Source organism: Ranitomeya imitator, chromosome 6 (genome assembly GCF_032444005.1).
Source record: "Ranitomeya imitator isolate aRanImi1 chromosome 6, aRanImi1.pri, whole genome shotgun sequence".
NCBI lineage: Eukaryota > Metazoa > Chordata > Amphibia > Anura > Dendrobatidae > Ranitomeya > Ranitomeya imitator.
In genome coordinates, this window is record NC_091287.1 from 215,407,774 (window position 1) to 215,429,872 (window position 22,099).

At 56.9% G+C, this 22,099-nt stretch overlaps 1 protein-coding gene across 3 annotated transcripts in view; it reads left to right on the forward strand.

The window, feature by feature from the left end:
• The first annotated feature begins 17,705 nt into the window (after positions 1-17,705).
• The window catches only part of BAG1 (BAG cochaperone 1), a 53,632-nt gene continuing 49,238 nt past the window's right edge, over positions 17,706-22,099 (forward strand). For all 3 annotated transcript variants that reach the window (XM_069730473.1, XM_069730475.1, XM_069730474.1), the window contains exons 1-2: positions 17,706-17,816; positions 20,969-21,097. In XM_069730473.1, coding sequence (XP_069586574.1) covers positions 17,777-17,816; positions 20,969-21,097 — 169 coding nt within the window. In that variant the 5' untranslated portion in view covers positions 17,706-17,776. The remainder of the gene's footprint in view (positions 17,817-20,968; positions 21,098-22,099) is intronic.

Genomic DNA, 22,099 nt, shown 5'->3' on the forward strand with positions numbered 1-22,099 from the left:
ACACACTGGGGGCAGAGATGCTGGACACACTGGGGGCAGAGATTCTGGACACACTGGGGCAGAGATGCTGGACACACTGGGGGCAGAATGCTGTACACACTGGGGGCAGAATGCTGGACACACTGGGGCAGAGATGCTGGACACACTGGGGCAGAGATTCTGGACACACTGGGGATATAGATGCTGGACACACTGGGGGCAGAACGCTGGACACATTGGGGGCTGAACGCTGTACACACTGGGGCAAAAATGGTGGACACACTGGGGCAGAGATGCTGGACACACTGGGGGGCAAAGATGCTGGATACACTAGGGATAGAGATGCTGGACACACTGGGGGCAGAGATGCTGGAGACACTGGGGCAGAGATGCTGGAGACACTGGGGGCAGAGATGCTGGAGACACTGGGGCAGAATGCTAGACACACTGGGGGCAGAAATGCTGGAGACATTGGGGGCAGGATGGTGGACACACTGGGGGCAGAAATGCTGGACACACTGGGGGCAGAGATGCTGGACACACTGGGGGCAGAGATGCTGGACACACTAGGGCAGAGATGCTGGACACACTGGGGGCAGAAATGGTGGACACTCTGGGGGCAGAGATTCTGGACACACTGGGGCAGAGATGCTGGAGACACTGGGGAAGTGATGCTGGAGAGGGGCAGAGATGCTGGAGACTGGGGGCAGAGATGCTGGAGACACTGGGGGCAGAGATGCTGGAGACACTTGGGCAGAATGCTAGACACACTGGAGGCAGAAATGCTGGAGACACTGGGGGCAGGATGGTGGACACACTGGGGGCAGAAATGCTGGACACACTGGGGGCAGAAATGCTGGACACAATGGGAGCAGAGATGCTGGACACACTGGGGGCAGAAATGCTGGAGACACTGGGGGCAGAATGCTGGACACACTGGGGGCAGAATGCTGGACACACTAGGGTAGAAATGCTGGACACACTGGGGCAGAGATGCTGGACACACTGGGGGCAGAGATGCTGGACACACTGGGGCAGAGATGCTGGACACACTGGGGATAGAGATGCTGGACACACTGGGGGCAGAGATGCTGGACACACTGGGGCAAAGATGCTGGACACACTAGGGCAGAGATGCTGGACACACTGGGGGCAGAGATGCTGGACACACTGGGGGCAGAGATGCTGGACACACTGGGGGCAGAGATTCTGGACACACTGGGGGCAGAACGCTGGACACACTGGGGGCAGAATGCTGGACACACTGGGGGCAGAATGCTGGACACACTGGGGAAGAGATGCTGGACACACTGGGGCAGAGATGCTGGACACACTGGGGCAGAGATGCTGGACACACTGGGGGCAGAACGCTGGACACATTGGGGGCTGAACGCTGTACACACTGGGGCAAAAATGGTGGACACAATGGGGCAGAGATGCTGGACACACTGGGGGAGAGATGCTGGACACACTGGGGCAAAGATGCTGGACACACTAGGGCAGAGATGCTGGACACACTGGGGGCAGAGATGCTGGACACACTGGGGGCAGAAATGGTGGACACTCTGGGGGCAGAGATTCTGGACACACTGGGGCAGAGATGCTGGACACACTAAGGAAGTGATGCTGGAGAGGGGCAGAGATGCTGGAGACACTGGGGGCAGAGATGCTGGAGACACTGGGGCAGAATGCTAGACACACTGGGGGCAGAAATGCTGGAGACACTGGGGGCAGGATGGTGGACACACTGGGGGCAGAAATGCTGGACACACTGGGGGCAGAAATGCTGGACACAATGGGAGCAGAGATGCTGGACACACTGGGGGCAGAAATGCTGGAGACACTGGGGGCAGAATGCTGGACACACTGGGGCAGAGATGCTGGACACACTGGGGGCAGAGATGCTGGACACACTGGGGCAGAGATGCTGGACACACTGGGGGCAGAGATGCTGGACACACTGGGGCAAAGATGCTGGACACAGTAGGGCAGAGATTCTGGACACACTGGGGCAGAGATGCTGGACACACTGGGGGCAGAACGCTGGACACACTGGGGGCAGAATGCTGGACACACTGGGGGCAGAATGCTGGACACACTGGGGCAAAAATGCTGGACACACTGGGGCAGAGATGCTGGACACACTGGGGTAGAGATGCTGGACACACTGGGGGCAGAACGCTGGACACATTGGGGGCAGAACGCTGGACACACTGGGGCAAAAATGCTGGACACACTGGGGCAGAGATGCTGGACACACTGGGGGGCAAAGATGCTGGACACACAGGGTGCAGAGATGCTGGACACACTGGGGGCAGAGATGCTGGATACACTGCGGATAGAGATGCTGGACACACTGGGGGCAGAGATGCTGGACACACTGGGGCAAAGATGCTGGACACACTGGGGGCAGAAATGCTGGACACTCTGGGGGCAGAGATTCTGGACACACCGGGGCAGAGATGCTGGACACACTGGGGAAGAGATGCTGGAGACTGGGGCAGAGATGCTGGAGACACTGTTGGCAGAGATGCTGGAGACACTGGGGCAGAATGCTAGACACACTGGGGGCAGAAATGCTAGAGACACTGGGGGCAGGATGGTGGACACACTGGGGGCAGAAATGCTGGACACACTGGGGGCAGAAATGCTGGACACAATGGGAGCAGAGATGCTGGACACACTGGGGGCAGAAATGCTGGAGACACTGGGGGCAGAATGCTGCACACACTGGGGCAGAGATGCTGGACACACTGGGGCAGAGATTCTGGACACACTGGGGATATAGATGCTGGACACACTAGGGCAGAGATGCTGGACACACTGGGGGCAGAAATGGTGGACACTCTGGGGGCAGAGATTCTGGACACACTGGGGCAGAGATGCTGGACACACTAGGGCAGAGATGCTGGACACACTGGGGGCAGAAATGGTGGACACTCTGGGGGCAGAGATTCTGGACACACTGGGGCAGAGATGCTGGACACACTGGGGAAGTGATGCTGGAGAGGGGCAGAGATGCTGGAGACACTGGGGGCAGAGATGCTGGAGACACTGGGGCAGAGATGCTGGAGACTGGGGCAGAGATGCTGGAGACACTGGGGGCAGAGATGCTGGAGACACTTGGGCAGAATGCTAGACACACTGGAGGCAGAAATGCTGGAGACACTGGGGGCAGGATGGTGGACACACTGGGGGCAGAAATGCTGGACACACTGGGGGCAGAAATGCTGGACACAATGGGAGCAGAGATGCTGGACACACTGGGGGCAGAAATGCTGGAGACACTGGGGGCAGAATGCTGGACACACTGGGGGCAGAATGCTGGACACACTGGGGTAGAAATGCTGGACACACTGGGGCAGAGATGCTGGACACACTGGGGCAGAGATGCTGGACACACTGGGGATAGAGATGCTGGACACACTGGGGGCAGAGATGCTGGACACACTGGGGCAAAGATGCTGGACACACTGGGGGCAGAGATGCTGGACACACTGGGGGCAGAGATGCTGGACACACTGGGGGCAGAGATTCTGGACACACTGGTGCAGAGATGCTGGACACACTGGGGGCAGAACGCTGGACACACTTGGGGCAGAATGCTGGACACACTGGGGGCAGAATGCTGGACACACTGGGGCAGAGATGCTGGACACACTGGGGCAGAGATGCTGGACACACTGGGGCAGAGAAGCTGGACACACTGGGGGCAGAACGCTGGACACATTGGGGGCTGAACGCTGTACACACTGGGGCAAAAATGGTGGACACACTGGGGCAGAGATGCTGGACACACTGGGGGCAGAGATGCTGGACACACTGGGGCAAAGATGCTGGACACACTAGGGCAGAGATGCTGGACACACTGGGGGCAGAGATGCTGGACACACTGGGGGCAGAGATGCTGGACACACTGGGGGCAGAGATTCTGGACACACTGGGGCAGAGATGCTGGACATACTGGGGGCAGAATGCTGTACACACTGGGGGCAGAATGCTGGACACACTGGGGCAGAGATGCTGGACACACTGGGGCAGAGATGCTGGACACACTGGGGCAGAGATGCTGGACACACTGGGGGCAGAACGCTGGACACATTGGGGGCTGAACGCTGTACACACTGGGGCAAAAATGGTGGACACACTGGGGCAGAGATGCTGGACACACTGGGGGGCAAAGATGCTGGATACACTAGGGATAGAGATGCTGGACACACTGGGGGCAGAGATGCTGGAGACACTGGGGCAGAGATGCTGGAGACACTGGGGGCAGAGATGCTGGAGACACTGGGGCAGAATGCTAGACACACTGGGGGCAGAAATGCTGGAGACATTGGGGGCAGGATGGTGGACACACTGGGGGCAGAAATGCTGGACACACTGGGGGCAGAAATGCTGGACACAATGGGAGCAGAGATGCTGGACACACTGGGGGCAGAAATGCTGGAGACACTGGGGGCAGAATGCTGGACACACTGGGGCAGAGATGCTGGACACACTGGGGGCAGAATGCTGTACACACTGGGGGCAGAATGCTGGACACACTGGGGCAGAGATGCTGGACACACTGGGGCAGAGATGCTGGACACACTGGGGCAGAGATGCTGGACACACTGGGGGCAGAACGCTGGACACATTGGGGGCTGAACGCTGTACACACTGGGGCAAAAATGGTGGACACACTGGGGCAGAGATGCTGGACACACTGGGGGGCAAAGATGCTGGACACACAGGGTGCAGAGATGCTGGACACACTGGGGGCAGAGATGCTGGATACACTAGGGATAGAGATGCTGGACACACTGGGGGCAGAGATGCTGGAGACACTGGGGCAGAGATGCTGGAGACACTGGGGGCAGAGATGCTGGAGACACTGGGGCAGAATGCTAGACACACTGGGGGCAGAAATGCTGGAGACATTGGGGGCAGGATGGTGGACACACTGGGGGCAGAAATGCTGGACACACTGGGGGCAGAAATGCTGGACACAATGGGAGCAGAGATGCTGGACACACTGGGGGCAGAAATGCTGGAGACACTGGGGGCAGAATGCTGGACACACTGGGGCAGAGATGCTGGACACACTGGGGGCAGAAATGCTGGACACACTGGGGGCAGAGATGCTGGACACACCGGGGGCAGAGATGCTGGACACACTGGGGATAGAGATGCTGGACACACTGGGGGCAGAGATGCTGGACACACTGGGAGCAGAGATGCTGGACACACTGGGGATAGAGATGCTGGACACACTGGGGGCAGAGATGCTGGACACACTGGGAGCAGAGATGCTGGACACACTGGGGGCAGAGATGCTGGACACACTGGGGCAAAGATGCTGGACACACTAGGGCAGAGATGCTGGACACACTGGGGGCAGAAATGCTGGACACACTGGGGGCAGAGATTCTGGACACACTGGGGGCAGAGATTCTGGACACACTGGGGGCAGAATGCTGGACAAACTGGGGGCAGAATGCTGGACACACTGGGGGCAGAATGCTGGACACACTGGGGTAGAAATGCTGGACACACTGGGGCAGAGATGCTGGACACACTGGGGCAGAGATGCTGGACACACTGGGGATAGAGATGCTGGACACACTGGGGGCAGAGATGCTGGACACACTGGGGCAAAGATGCTGGACACACTGGGGGCAGAGATGCTGGACACACTGGGGGCAGAGATGCTGGACACACTGGGGGCAGAGATTCTGGACACACTGGTGCAGAGATGCTGGACACACTGGGGGCAGAACGCTGGACACACTTGGGGCAGAATGCTGGACACACTGGGGGCAGAATGCTGGACACACTGGGGCAGAGATGCTGGACACACTGGGGCAGAGATGCTGGACACACTGGGGCAGAGAAGCTGGACACACTGGGGGCAGAACGCTGGACACATTGGGGGCTGAACGCTGTACACACTGGGGCAAAAATGGTGGACACACTGGGGCAGAGATGCTGGACACACTGGGGGCAGAGATGCTGGACACACTGGGGCAAAGATGCTGGACACACTAGGGCAGAGATGCTGGACACACTGGGGGCAGAGATGCTGGACACACTGGGGGCAGAGATGCTGGACACACTGGGGGCAGAGATTCTGGACACACTGGGGCAGAGATGCTGGACACACTGGGGGCAGAATGCTGTACACACTGGTAAAAACTCGCGTTTTTTGGGGTTTTTTGACAGCGGTGATCAAGGGGGCCCCGGGGCAGAATGCTGGACACACTGGGGCAGAGATGCTGGACACACTGGGGCAGAGATGCTGGACACACTGGGGCAGAGATGCTGGACACACTGGGGGCAGAACGCTGGACACATTGGGGGCTGAACGCTGTACACACTGGGGCAAAAATGGTGGACACACTGGGGCAGAGATGCTGGACACACTGGGGGGCAAAGATGCTGGACACACAGGGTGCAGAGATGCTGGACACAATGGGGGCAGAGATGCTGGATACACTAGGGATAGAGATGCTGGACACACTGGGGGCAGAGATGCTGGAGACACTGGGGCAGAGATGCTGGAGACACTGGGGGCAGAGATGCTGGAGACACTGGGGCAGAATGCTAGACACACTGGGGGCAGAAATGCTGGAGACATTGGGGGCAGGATGGTGGACACACTGGGGGCAGAAATGCTGGACACACTGGGGGCAGAAATGCTGGACACAATGGGAGCAGAGATGCTGGACACACTGGGGGCAGAAATGCTGGAGACACTGGGGGCAGAATGATGGACACACTGGGGCAGAGATGCTGGACACACTGGGGGCAGAATGCTGTACACACTGGGGGCAGAATGCTGGACACACTGGGGCAGAGATGCTGGACACACTGGGGCAGAGATGCTGGACACACTGGGGCAGAGATGCTGGACACACTGGGGGCAGAACGCTGGACACATTGGGGGCTGAACGCTGTACACACTGGGGCAAAAATGGTGGACACACTGGGGCAGAGATGCTGGACACACTGGGGGGCAAACATGCTGGACACACAGGGTGCAGAGATGCTGGACACACTGGGGGCAGAGATGCTGGATACACTAGGGATAGAGATGCTGGACACACTGGGGGCAGAGATGCTGGAGACACTGGGGCAGAGATGCTGGAGACACTGGGGGCAGAGATGCTGGAGACACTGGGGCAGAATGCTAGACACACTGGGAGCAGAAATGCTGGAGACATTGGGGGGAGGATGGTGGACACACTGGGGGCAGAAATGCTGGACACACTGGGGGCAGAAATGCTGGACACAATGGGAGCAGAGATGCTGGACACACTGGGGGCAGAAATGCTGGAGACACTGGGGGCAGAATGCTGGACACACTGGGGCAGAGATGCTGGACACACTGGGGGCAGAAATGCTGGACACACTGGGGGCAGAGATGCTGGACACACCGGGGGCAGAGATGCTGGACACACTGGGGATAGAGATGCTGGACACACTGGGGGCAGAGATGCTGGACACACTGGGAGCAGAGATGCTGGACACACTGGGGGCAGAGATGCTGGACACACTGGGGCAAAGATGCTGGACACACTAGGGCAGAGATGCTGGACACACTGGGGGCAGAAATGCTGGACACACTGGGGGCAGAGATTCTGGACACACTGGGGGCAGAGATTCTGGACACACTGGGGGCAGAATGCTGGACAAACTGGGGGCAGAGATGCTGGACACACTGGGGCAGAGATGCTGGACACACTGGGGCAGAGATGCTGGAGACACTGGGGGCAGAGATGCTGGAGACACTGGGGCAGAATGCTAGACACACTGGGGGCAGAAATGCTGGACACATTGGGGGCAGGATGGTGGACACACTGGGGGCAGAAATGCTGGACACACTGGGGGCAGAAATGCTGGACACAATGGGAGCAGAGATGCTGGACACACTGGGGGCAGAAATGCTGGAGACACTGGGGGCAGAATGCTGGACACACTGGGGCAGAGATGCTGGACACACTGGGGGCAGAGATGCTGGACACACCGGGGGCAGAGATGCTGGACACACTGGGGATAGAGATGCTGGACACACTGGGGGCAGAGATGCTGGACACACTGGGAGCAGAGATGCTGGACACACTGGGGGCAGAGATGCTGGACACACTGGGGCAAAGATGCTGGACACACTAGGGCAGAGATGCTGGACACACTGGGGGCAGAGATGCTGGACACACTGGGGGCAGAGATTCTGGACACACTGGGGGCAGAGATTCTGGACACACTGGGGGCAGAATGCTGGACAAACTGGGGGCAGAGATGCTGGACACACTGGGGCAGAGATGCTGGACACACTGGGGCAGAGATGCTGGACACACTGGGGGCAGAACGCTGGACACACTGGGGGCAGAATGCTGGACACACTGGGGCAAAAATGCTGGACACACTGGGGCAGAGATGCTGGACACACTGGGGGGCAAAGATGCTGGACACACGGTGCAGAGATGCTGGACGCACTGTGGGCAGAGATGCTGGACACACTGGGGATATAGATGCTGGACACACTGGGGGCAGAGATGCTGGACACACTGGGGCAAAGATGCTGGACACAGTAGGGCAGAGATGCTGGACACACTGGGGGCAGAAATGGTGGACACTCTGGGGGCAGAGATTCTGGACACACTGGGGCAGAGATGCTGGACACACTAGGGAAGTGATGCTGGAGAGGGGCAGAGATGCTGGAGACACTGGGGGCAGAGATGCTGGAGACACTGGGGCAGAATGCTAGACACACTGGGGGCAGAAATGCTGGAGACACTGGGGGCAGGATGGTGGACACACTGGGGGCAGAAATGCTGGACACACTGGGGGCAGAAATGCTGGACACAATGGGAGCAGAGATGCTGGACACACTGGGGGCAGAAATGCTGGAGACACTGGGGGCAGAATGCTGGACACACTGGGGCAGAGATGCTGGACACACTGGAGGCAGAGATGCTGGACACACTGGGGCAGAGATGCTGGACACACTGGGGGCAGAGATGCTGGACACACTGGGGCAAAGATGCTGGACACAGTAGGGCAGAGATGCTGGACACACTAGGGGCAGAGATGCTGGACACACTGGGGGCAGAGATTCTGGACACACTGGGGCAGAGATGCTGGACACACTGGGGGCAGAACGCTGGACACACTGGGGGCAGAATGCTGGACACACTGGGGGCAGAATGCTGGACACACTGGGGCAAAAATGCTGGACACACTGGGGCAGAGATGCTGGACACACTGGGGTAGAGATGCTGGACACACTGGGGGCAGAACGCTGGACACATTGGGGGCAGAACGCTGGACACACTGGGGCAAAAATGCTGGACACACTGGGGCAGAGATGCTGGACACACTGGGGGGCAAAGATGCTGGACACACAGGGTGCAGAGATGCTGGACACACTGGGGGCAGAGATGCTGGACACACTGGGGATAGAGATGCTGGACACACTGGGGGCAGAGATGCTGGACACACTGGGGCAAAGATGCTGGACACACTGGGGGCAGAAATGCTGGACACTCTGGGGGCAGAGATTCTGGACACACCGGGGCAGAGATGCTGGACACACTGGGGAAGAGATGCTGGAGACTGGGGCAGAGATGCTGGAGACACTGTTGGCAGAGATGCTGGAGACACTGGGGCAGAATGCTAGACACACTGGGGGCAGAAATGCTAGAGACACTGGGGGCAGAATGCTGGACACACTGGGGCAGAGATGCTGGACACACTGGGGCAGAGATTCTGGACACACTGGGGATATAGATGCTGGACACACTGGGGGCAGAGATGCTGGACACACTAGGGCAGAGATGCTGGACACACTGGGGGCAGAAATGGTGGACACTCTGGGGGCAGAGATTCTGGACACACTGGGGCAGAGATGCTGGAGACACTGGGGAAGTGATGCTGGAGAGGGGCAGAGATGCTGGAGACACTGGGGCAGAGATGCTGGAGACTGGGGCAGAGATGCTGGAGACACTGGGGGCAGAGATGCTGGAGACACTTGGGCAGAATGCTAGACACACTGGAGGCAGAAATGCTGGAGACACTGGGGGCAGGATGGTGGACACACTGGGGGCAGAAATGCTGGACACACTGGGGGCAGAAATGCTGGACACAATGGGAGCAGAGATGCTGGACACACTGGGGGCAGAAATGCTGGAGACACTGGGGGCAGAATGCTGGACACACTGGGGGCAGAATGCTGGACACACTAGGGTAGAAATGCTGGACACACTGGGGCAGAGATGCTGGACACACTGGGGGCAGAGATGCTGGACACACTGGGGCAGAGATGCTGGACACACTGGGGATAGAGATGCTGGACACACTGGGGGCAGAGATGCTGGACACACTGGGGCAAAGATGCTGGACACACTAGGGCAGAGATGCTGGACACACTGGGGGCAGAGATGCTGGACACACTGGGGGCAGAGATGCTGGACACACTGGGGGCAGAGATTCTGGACACACTGGGGGCAGAACGCTGGACACACTGGGGGCAGAATGCTGGACACACTGGGGGCAGAATGCTGGACACACTGGGGCAGAGATGCTGGACACACTGGGGCAGAGATGCTGGACACACTGAGGCAGAGATGCTGGACACACTGGGGGCAGAACGCTGGACACATTGGGGGCTGAACGCTGTACACACTGGGGCAAAAATGGTGGACACACTGGGGCAGAGATGCTGGACACACTGGGGGAGAGATGCTCGACACACTGGGGCAAAGATGCTGGACACACTAGGGCAGAGATGCTGGACACACTGGGGGCAGAGATGCTGGACACACTGGGGGCAGAAATGGTGGACACTCTGGGGGCAGAGATTCTGGACACACTGGGGCAGAGATGCTGGACACACTAAGGAAGTGATGCTGGAGAGGGGCAGAGATGCTGGAGACACTGGGGGCAGAGATTCTAGAGACACTGGGGCAGAATGCTAGACACACTGGGGGCAGAAATGCTGGAGACACTGGGGGCAGGATGGTGGACACACTGGGGGCAGAAATGCTGGACACACTGGGGGCAGAAATGCTGGACACAATGGGAGCAGAGATGCTGGACACACTGGGGGCAGAGATGCTGGAGACACTGGGGGCAGAATGCTGGACACACTGGGGCAGAGATGCTGGACACACTGGGGGCAGAGATGCTGGACACACTGGGGCAGAGATGCTGGACACACTGGGGATAGAGATGCTGGACACACTGGGGGCAGAGATGCTGGACACACTGGGGCAAAGATGCTGGACACACTAGGGCAGAGATGCTGGACACACTGGGGGCAGAGATGCTGGACACACTGGGGGCAGAAATGGTGGACACTCTGGGGGCAGAGATTCTGGACACACTGGGGCAGAGATGCTGGAGACACTGGGGAAGTGATGCTGGAGAGGGGCAGAGATGCTGGAGACACTGGGGCAGAGATGCTGGAGACTGGGGCAGAGATGCTGGAGACACTGGGGGCAGAGATGCTGGAGACACTTGGGCAGAATGCTAGACACACTGGAGGCAGAAATGCTGGAGACACTGGGGGCAGGATGGTGGACACACTGGGGGCAGAAATGCTGGACACACTGGGGGCAGAAATGCTGGACACAATGGGAGCAGAGATGCTGGACACACTGGGGGCAGAAATGCTGGAGACACTGGGGGCAGAATGCTGGACACACTGGGGGCAGAATGCTGGACACACTAGGGTAGAAATGCTGGACACACTGGGGCAGAGATGCTGGACACACTGGGGGCAGAGATGCTGGACACACTGGGGCAGAGATGCTGGACACACTGGGGATAGAGATGCTGGACACACTGGGGGCAGAGATGCTGGACACACTGGGGCAAAGATGCTGGACACACTAGGGCAGAGATGCTGGACACACTGGGGGCAGAGATGCTGGACACACTGGGGGCAGAGATGCTGGACACACTGGGGGCAGAGATTCTGGACACACTGGGGGCAGAACGCTGGACACACTGGGGGCAGAATGCTGGACACACTGGGGGCAGAATGCTGGACACACTGGGGCAGAGATGCTGGACACACTGGGGCAGAGATGCTGGACACACTGGGGCAGAGATGCTGGACACACTGGGGGCAGAACGCTGGACACATTGGGGGCTGAACGCTGTACACACTGGGGCAAAAATGGTGGACACACTGGGGCAGAGATGCTGGACACACTGGGGGAGAGATGCTGGACACACTGGGACAAAGATGCTGGACACACTAGGGCAGAGATGCTGGACACACTGGGGGCAGAGATGCTGGACACACTGGGGGCAGAAATGGTGGACACTCTGGGGGCAGAGATTCTGGACACACTGGGGCAGAGATGCTGGACACACTAAGGAAGTGATGCTGGAGAGGGGCAGAGATGCTGGAGACACTGGGGGCAGAGATGCTGGAGACACTGGGGCAGAATGCTAGACACACTGGGGGCAGAAATGCTGGAGACACTGGGGGCAGGATGGTGGACACACTGGGGGCAGAAATGCTGGACACACTGGGGGCAGAAATGCTGGACACAATGGGAGCAGAGATGCTGGACACACTGGGGGCAGAAATGCTGGAGACACTGGGGGCAGAATGCTGGACACACTGGGGCAGAGATGCTGGACACACTGGGGGCAGAGATGCTGGACACACTGGGGCAGAGATGCTGGACACACTGGGGGCAGAGATGCTGGACACACTGGGGCAAAGATGCTGGACACAGTAGGGCAGAGATTCTGGACACACTGGGGCAGAGATGCTGGACACACTGGGGGCAGAACGCTGGACACACTGGGGGCAGAACGCTGGACACACTGGGGGCAGAATGCTGGACACACTGGGGGCAGAATGCTGGACACACTGGGGCAAAAATGCTGGACACACTGGGGCAGAGATGCTGGACACACTGGGGTAGAGATGCTGGACACACTGGGGGCAGAACGCTGGACACATTGGGGGCAGAACGCTGGACACACTGGGGCAAAAATGCTGGACACACTGGGGCAGAGATGCTGGACACACTGGGGGGCAAAGATGCTGGACACACAGGGTGCAGAGATGCTGGACACACTGGGGGCAGAGATGCTGGACACACTGCGGATTGAGATGCTGGACACACTGGGGGCAGAGATGCTGGACACACTGGGGCAAAGATGCTGGACACACTGGGGGCAGAAATGCTGGACACTCTGGGGGCAGAGATTCTGGACACACCGGGGCAGAGATGCTGGACACACTGGGGAAGAGATGCTGGAGACTGGGGCAGAGATGCTGGAGACACTGTTGGCAGAGATGCTGGAGACACTGGGGCAGAATGCTAGACACACTGGGGGCAGAAATGCTAGAGACACTGGGGGCAGGATGGTGGACACACTGGGGGCAGAAATGCTGGACACACTGGGGGCAGAAATGCTGGACACAATGGGAGCAGAGATGCTGGACACACTGGGGGCAGAAATGCTGGAGACACTGGGGGCAGAATGCTGCACACACTGGGGCAGAGATGCTGGACACACTGGGGCAGAGATTCTGGACACACTGGGGATATAGATGCTGGACACACTAGGGCAGAGATGCTGGACACACTGGGGGCAGAAATGGTGGACACTCTGGGGGCAGAGATTCTGGACACACTGGGGCAGAGATGCTGGACACACTAGGGCAGAGATGCTGGACACACTGGGGGCAGAAATGGTGGACACTCTGGGGGCAGAGATTCTGGACACACTGGGGCAGAGATGCTGGACACACTGGGGAAGTGATGCTGGAGAGGGGCAGAGATGCTGGAGACACTGGGGGCAGAGATGCTGGAGACACTGGGGCAGAGATGCTGGAGACTGGGGCAGAGATGCTGGAGACACTGGGGGCAGAGATGCTGGAGACACTTGGGCAGAATGCTAGACACACTGGAGGCAGAAATGCTGGAGACACTGGGGGCAGGATGGTGGACACACTGGGGGCAGAAATGCTGGACACACTGGGGGCAGAAATGCTGGACACAATGGGAGCAGAGATGCTGGACACACTGGGGGCAGAAATGCTGGAGACACTGGGGGCAGAATGCTGGACACACTGGGGGCAGAATGCTGGACACACTGGGGTAGAAATGCTGGACACACTGGGGCAGAGATGCTGGACACACTGGGGCAGAGATGCTGGACACACTGGGGATAGAGATGCTGGACACACTGGGGGCAGAGATGCTGGACACACTGGGGCAAAGATGCTGGACACACTGGGGGCAGAGATGCTGGACACACTGGGGGCAGAGATGCTGGACACACTGGGGGCAGAGATTCTGGACACACTGGTGCAGAGATGCTGGACACACTGGGGGCAGAACGCTGGACACACTGGGGGCAGAATGCTGGACACACTGGGGGCAGAATGCTGGACACACTGGGGCAGAGATGCTGGACACACTGGGGCAGAGATGCTGGACACACTGGGGCAGAGAAGCTGGACACACTGGGGGCAGAACGCTGGACACATTGGGGGCTGAACGCTGTACACACTGGGGCAAAAATGGTGGACACACTGGGGCAGAGATGCTGGACACACTGGGGGCAGAGATGCTGGACACACTGGGGCAAAGATGCTGGACACACTAGGGCAGAGATGCTGGACACACTGGGGGCAGAGATGCTGGACACACTGGGGGCAGAGATGCTGGACACACTGGGGGCAGAGATTCTGGACACACTGGGGCAGAGATGCTGGACACACTGGGGGCAGAATGCTGTACACACTGGGGGCAGAATGCTGGACACACTGGGGCAGAGATGCTGGACACACTGGGGCAGAGATGCTGGACACACTGGGGCAGAGATGCTGGACACACTGGGGGCAGAACGCTGGACACATTGGGGGCTGAACGCTGTACACACTGGGGCAAAAATGGTGGACACACTGGGGCAGAGATGCTGGACACACTGGGGGGCAAAGATGCTGGACACACAGGGTGCAGAGATGCTGGACACACTGGGGGCAGAGATGCTGGATACACTAGGGATAGAGATGCTGGACACACTGGGGGCAGAGATGCTGGAGACACTGGGGCAGAGATGCTGGAGACACTGGGGGCAGAGATGCTGGAGACACTGGGGCAGAATGCTAGACACACTGGGGGCAGAAATGCTGGAGACATTGGGGGCAGGATGGTGGACACACTGGGGGCAGAAATGCTGGACACACTGGGGGCAGAAATGCTGGACACAATGGGAGCAGAGATGCTGGACACACTGGGGGCAGAAATGCTGGAGACACTGGGGGCAGAATGCTGGACACACTGGGGCAGAGATGCTGGACACACTGGGGGCAGAAATGCTGGACACACTGGGGGCAGAGATGCTGGACACACCGGGGGCAGAGATGCTGGACACACTGGGGATAGAGATGCTGGACACACTGGGGGCAGAGATGCTGGACACACTGGGAGCAGAGATGCTGGACACACTGGGGGCAGAGATGCTGGACACACTGGGGCAAAGATGCTGGACACACTAGGGCAGAGATGCTGGACACACTGGGGGCAGAGATGCTGGACACACTGGGGGCAGAGATTCTGGACACACTGGGGGCAGAGATTCTGGACACACTGGGGGCAGAATGCTGGACAAACTGGGGGCAGAGATGCTGGACACACTGGGGCAGAGATGCTGGACACCCTGGGGGCAGAGATGCTGGAGACACTGGGGGCAGAGATGCTGGAGACACGGGGGGCAGAAATGCTGGAGACACGGGGGGCAGTAATGCTGGAGACACGGGGGGCAGTAATGCTGGAGACACTGGGGGCAGAGATGCTGGACACACTGGGGCAGAGATGCTGGACACACTGGGGCAGATCGCTGGACACACTGGGAGCAGAATGCTGGACACCCTGGGGCAAAAATGCTGGACACACTGGGGCAGAAATGCTGGACACACTGGGGGCGTGTGTACTGCGGCAGACTGAGTACGACGCTAGTGTGAAAGTAGCCTTATGTACAGCATTCTGTAATGCTGAAGATAAGCCCCCGATGTATTCTGAAAGATGAGAAGTAAAGGTTAGATTATACTCACTTGCAGGGGCGGTCCGATCCAATGGGCGTCGCGGTCCGGGGCCTCCTATCTTCATCAGATGATGTCCTCTTCTGGTCTTCACACTGCGGCTCCTGCGTACTTTAGGGCAGAGCAAAGTACTGCAGTACGCAGGCACCGGGAAAGATCAGAGAGGAGCCGCAGCGTGAAGACCAGAAGAGGATGTCATCTGATGAAGATGGGAGGCGCTGGACCGGACCGCGACGCCCATCGGACCGGACCGCAGCGGGAACGCCCCTGGGTGAGTGTAAGGCTACTTTCACACTAGCGTTTTTTGCAATACGTCGCAATGCGTCGTTTATGGGAAAAAACGCATCCTGCAAAGTTGTCTGCAGGATGCGTTTTTGCCCCATAAATTAACATTAGCGACGCATTGCGACGCATTGACAGTGACAAACATCGCAACCATCATGCAACGGTTGCACTGTGTTGTGGCGGACCGCCGGGAGCAAAAAACTTTACATGTAACTTTTTTGCTGCCGACGGACCGCTTTTTCCGACCGCGCATGCGTGGCCGGAACTCCGCCCCTACCTCCCCGCACCTCACAATGGGGCAGCGGATGCGCAGGAAAAATGCATCTGCTGCCTCCGTTGTGCGGTGCATTCACTGCTAGCGTCAGAACCTCGGCCCGACGCTAGTGTGAAAGTAGCTCGTGTGGCGTTGTCTGCAGGACGCATTGCGATGGCTCGTGTGGCGATACGTCGCAATGCGTCGTCGCTAATGAAAGTCTATGGAGAAAAAACGCATCCTGCGGGCAACTTTGCAGGATGCGTTTTTACTCCAAAACGACGCATTGCGACGTACATCAAAATTCACATTGCGTTTTATTAGTGTGAGCGCTAGCGGACAGCGTTGCACGGCGAAATTAACGCCGTGCAACGCGTCCGTTAGCGCTCCCATTGCCCGCAATGTTAATACGTATTGCTAGCGCGTGTCATTTTCGGCACGCGCTAGCGATGTGCCGTTCTTTTGTAGCGCGCCCGAGGTCTGTTCCCCGCTCTCGCAGATCCCCGAAAAAGACATTGCGTTAGCGCAATCCGCTAGCGCTTTGGCTACTTTCACACTAGCGTTAACTGCAATCCGTCACAATGCGTCGTTTTGCAGAAAAAACGCATCCTGCAAAAGTGCTTGCAGGATGCGTTTTTTCCCCATAGACTTGTATTGACGACGCATTGCGACGGATTGCCACACGTCGCATCCGTCGTGTGATGGATGCGTCGTGTTTTGGTGGACCGTCGGGAGCAAAAAACGCTACATGTAACGTTTTTTTGCTCCTGACGGACCGCTTTTTCCGACCGCGCATGCGCGGCCGGAACTCCGCCCCCACCTCCCCGCACCTTACAATGGGGCAGTGGATGCGCCGGAGAAATGCATCCGCTGCCTCCGTTGTGGAGTGCGTTAAATGCTAGCGTTGGAATCTCCCCCTGACGCATTGCGACAGGGAGATTCCGACGTTAGTGTGAAAGTAGCCTTAGCGCTAAACGGATTGCACTAACGCAATGTGACCCTATGTGACCCTAGCCTTATGTTTCCCACGCGTTGTCCGTTCCATTGTGGGAACCGCCCTCATCAAACATGGCCGCCTTAGCGCTTCAGTGACCTGAGAAGACAAAGCCGGAAGTTGCGTTGCCCGGCATAGGAAGTAAGCGTGACTCAAGCATCGGCATAGATTTAAGTGACGGACGCAGGGCTGTGCAGTGGCAGACATGGCCTCTGACAACGGCTTGGCTGTCACCATCACACATGGTAATAAATGTCAGTACCCCGGAGCGGCCGGTGTGTCCAGGGAGCCGGCGGCAGCACGTCGTGTGGCCGGCAGTGTCATCGCTGTGCCGGCTACTGTGGCGCCACTCGGGCAGCATGGTGCTCCTAGGAAATGCAGAGGGGCTGTTCCTGGCTTGTCAGGCTCCGTGAACAGCAGTCATTGTGCTGGCCAGGTCACGTGTTCGGCTGGTTTGTAATCTCTCATCCCAGTGTGGGCCAGTGAGCTGTCTCTAATGCTAGCCACTGCCACCATAGGCTCCGGGGGTCGCATGTTTCCTCGTGCCTTTGTAGAGTGGTGGCACCTAACCCTAGGCTGGGAAAGCCTCCATCTAGTTTATGTCACATGTTCCTCTTCATGTCTCACATCCAGACCTAAAATATTACCCCCATCAATGGCACCCAACAAGCTGGACCTGCAAAGCAAATGCTTCCAAGTAACATGGCAGGACAACTAAGGCTGCGGGTAGTTGTGCCCCAATAGTGCGGGACGCGGACGCCAGCCTCGTGTGACCCTTATCTCTAGCACAGTTTCCTATTTGCTTAATACCAGAAGCCATGCCGTGCCCCAGACCGCCTCGCCCTGACAGCCATGCCCCAGACCGCCTCGCTCTGACAGCCATGCCCCAGACCGCCTCGCCCTGACAGCCGTGCCCCAGACCGCCTCGCCCTGACAGCCGTGCGCCCAGACCGCCTCGTCCTGACAGCCGTGCGCCCCAACCGCTTCGCCCTGACAGCCGTGCGCCCAGACCGCCTCGCCCTGATAGCCGTGCCCCCAGACCGCCTCGCCCTGACAGCCATGCCGCCAGACCGCCTCGCCCTGACAGCCGTGCCCCCAGACCGCCTCGCCCTGACAGCCGTGCCCCCAGACCGCCTCGCCCTGATAGCCTTGCCCCCAGACCGCCTCGCCCTGACAGCCGTGCCCCCAGACCGCCTCGCCCTGATAGCCGTGCCCCCAGACCGCCTCGCCCTGACAGCCGTGCCCCCAGACCGCCTCGCCCTGACAGCCGTGCACCCCGACCGCTTCGCCCTGACAGCCGTGCGCCCAGACCACCTCGCCCTGACAGCCGTGCACCCAGACCGCCTCGCCCTGACAGCCGTGCACCCAGACTGCAGTGTGTCGAGACCGTCGTGTGTCCGTGGGACTAGTTGTGAATTGTGTGACTGTGAATGACCCCACACAATGTACAGTAACCCACTGTGCTCCCAGACTGTTGTGTACAGACCGCTGTGTGCTCTGGCCGCTGTGGGACAAGTTGTGAATGACCTCATACATGCACCCAGACCACCTCGCTCTGAATGTTGTACACCCGCTCTTTGACCGCTGTGCGCCCAGACCACAATGCCAAGACTGCAGTGTCCAGGCCTCTTTGCACCCAGAGCGCCTCGCGCCCTGACCATCGTGTGCCCTGTTGAAGTTGTGAATTGGGTAATTGTGAATGACCCCATAGAATGTACAGCAAACCGGTGTGCGCCCAGACTGTTGTGTCCTGACTGCTGTGGGACTAGTTGTGAATTGTGCATGACCCTATTCATGCATCCATACCACCTCGCCCTGAATGTCGTGCGCCCAGACCGCTGTGGATCTAGTTGTAGTTGTGTAATTGTGAATGACCCCATGCAATGTACAAGCATATCGCGGTGCGCCCAGACTGCCGTGCTGAATTGTGACAGTGTGGAATGCTCAAATTCTCAATCCCCATTATTCCCAGTGCAAGTGTGTGGTCACCAAACCATAGGTATGCAGTCATGTGCTAACTACATTCTCATCTGCTTCTTCTCAGGAGGATCATGACAGTGTGTGCATTACTTACTGTTACAGTTCCACAATATGTGTCCCATGGATGACTGCAGACATTTGTTTGGGGCCTGGAAACCTTTTTACATGTAGCTGTCAATCTTTGACAGCAGTGATCAGGGCTCTTGAGTCAACACACGCACCAGTGTGACAGATGTCTGGTCATGTTTGTAGGAATTGTCTAAGAGTTGGCCAATCCCTTCTTATCTGCTGGCATGCCCCATGTAAAATAAAGTTACTCTATTTTATTTGCTCATATAGCGCTATTAATTTCCATAGCGCTCCCAGATCGGTGCCAATCCTGTGATGTCAGCGCTTCAATCTCTGGCTTTTAATAACCACAACATTCAAAATTTGCTGGTGACGTAATTTATTTAAAAAAAAATTCCTGTTACCACACGTTTCGGTCCGACCTGGACCTTTTTCCCAGTCAGGCTGTAGGTGTGTAGCACATGTATAGTTGATTGTCCGTACTGTCCCTGCAATGGATACATGATATACCAATCATGCCTTTCAGAGCCAACACCCGCTCTGTGTGATTTCCATTTTCTGAACTCTCCTACTTATCATTGTCATCTTAGACAACATAGATGATTTCCTTATTCTCCATATTCCGTCCTGCCCAGTAGAAGCATCGCTCTGCCCTGTAAAGAAAAGTGATTTGTAATTTTTTAAAATCTTTTGGCTTCAAAACCTACATAAAAAAACCCAAACATGGAAGCATACTTAGCGTATGCATTCATGAGAACATTTGGCTAATTAATCGGACACACATTGAGGTGATTCCATACTTGGTTCTCGGATGGTCATGAGAAATGTCGATCGCGCATGGCCAATTTAGGACTGCCAATCTCGATGGTCTCCCTGAGAGAGCCACTGACCGACGTGATAGTCGGCGGCTTTCTCATAGAGAACATGGGTGCTTGGACGAGCGAGCGCTCTTGGGTGTAGAAGTGTCGGCCGAGATGGCTGTCGGCTGAGATGACTGCCCGAAGGATTGTTTGGCCAACAGCTACCCAATGTGTATGGCCAGCCTTATCAACACTACTAGCAAAATGCTTGGAAATGTTAATGCAGAATATTTGGAAGGTTGCTGGAAACAAATGACCGTCGGGTGTGTGCACACGGGGAATTCCTTGCTTGGGCTTTCTGGCTATAAATTCCATTGTGTATTATAGTACTAACACTGTGGAAGAGATTTTTGGAAACCGCACAATTTGGTGTAGATCCTGCTCAATTTCTCTATTCTGGTGCACATGTCCTTGGACCATTAATGTACTAGAATTATAGCCAAAAATGACTTCTTTATGGCTGCAAATAATTACATATTTTTTTCCAGGAAGTGAAAAGCACAAACTGCAGATTGTGGCTGAAGAGGAGCATCAGGATCCCGTTCTGCAGGACCTGGCAATGACTGTGGAGAAAGTCACCGGGGTACCAATTGCCTCCCAGAAACTTATATACAAGGGTACATTTCTAATACGTTGTCTAATGTTAGTCTGCTAGGAATATGAATTCGGAGAACATAAGGGGAAAAGCCCTGAGGGGTCCGCCACCGTTTTATAATGGATCTGATAGCTGCTTCTTGAGCTGACCCCAAGGTATATGCTGGTTTGCATCCCGCGTTGCTCTGTAAATTGTATTTGGCTGCATTTGAGGGTTTGCACAATATAAAGGTATAAAAGCAGTAACTTTTTCATCAATTTAAAATACATCTTTATAATCGGGTGCTCATACAGGGCTGGGAGTAACAGTATGTGAGGGCATTATAACAGATTAGTACTATGATTCAGAGATTATGGTCTTCTGTAAGTGCTGTGATCACTCGGTTTCCAGTGTAGTGTAAACAGTTTCTTTATTTTATATGTAATATTTCTGATCTACAAATTGGTAAACAAAATGTAATTTTACTAGGCCAAAGGAGCGCAGATGAGGCTGCAATCACGCGCTGCAGCGACCCTGAGTTGCTACAGTCCTGCAAAGGGACTCTGTCAGCACACAATGACTGTTCAAACTAAGCCCCACTGCTCAGTGCTTCATGGCAGCGCCAATCACTTATATACACCTTTCCACTTGCTTGTTTTCCCTCTATTTCCACCCGTTTATTTGATTGACAGCTCTGGCTTGATAGAGCCAGAGAAGGGTGGAGATAGAGGGAAACCAAGCAGGTGGGAAAGTGTATATAAATGATTGGCCTGGACTTGGTTTGAACAGTCGTTCTGCGCTGGCTGTCCCTATAAAAGCTTCTTACACAATCTCTTAATGTTGCAAGAAAACAGTGGTTTCACATACAGCACATAATGACTGTTCAAACCAAGTACAGGCTCTTGGTGCTTCACGGTGGGTCAGTTATTTAAGTACACCTTCCCTCCTGCTTAGTTTCCATTCTCCTCTCTTTTCTGGCTCTATAAAGCCTGAGCTGTCAATCAAGGGAGAAAAGGGCAGAGATAGAGAGAAAACAAGCAGGAGG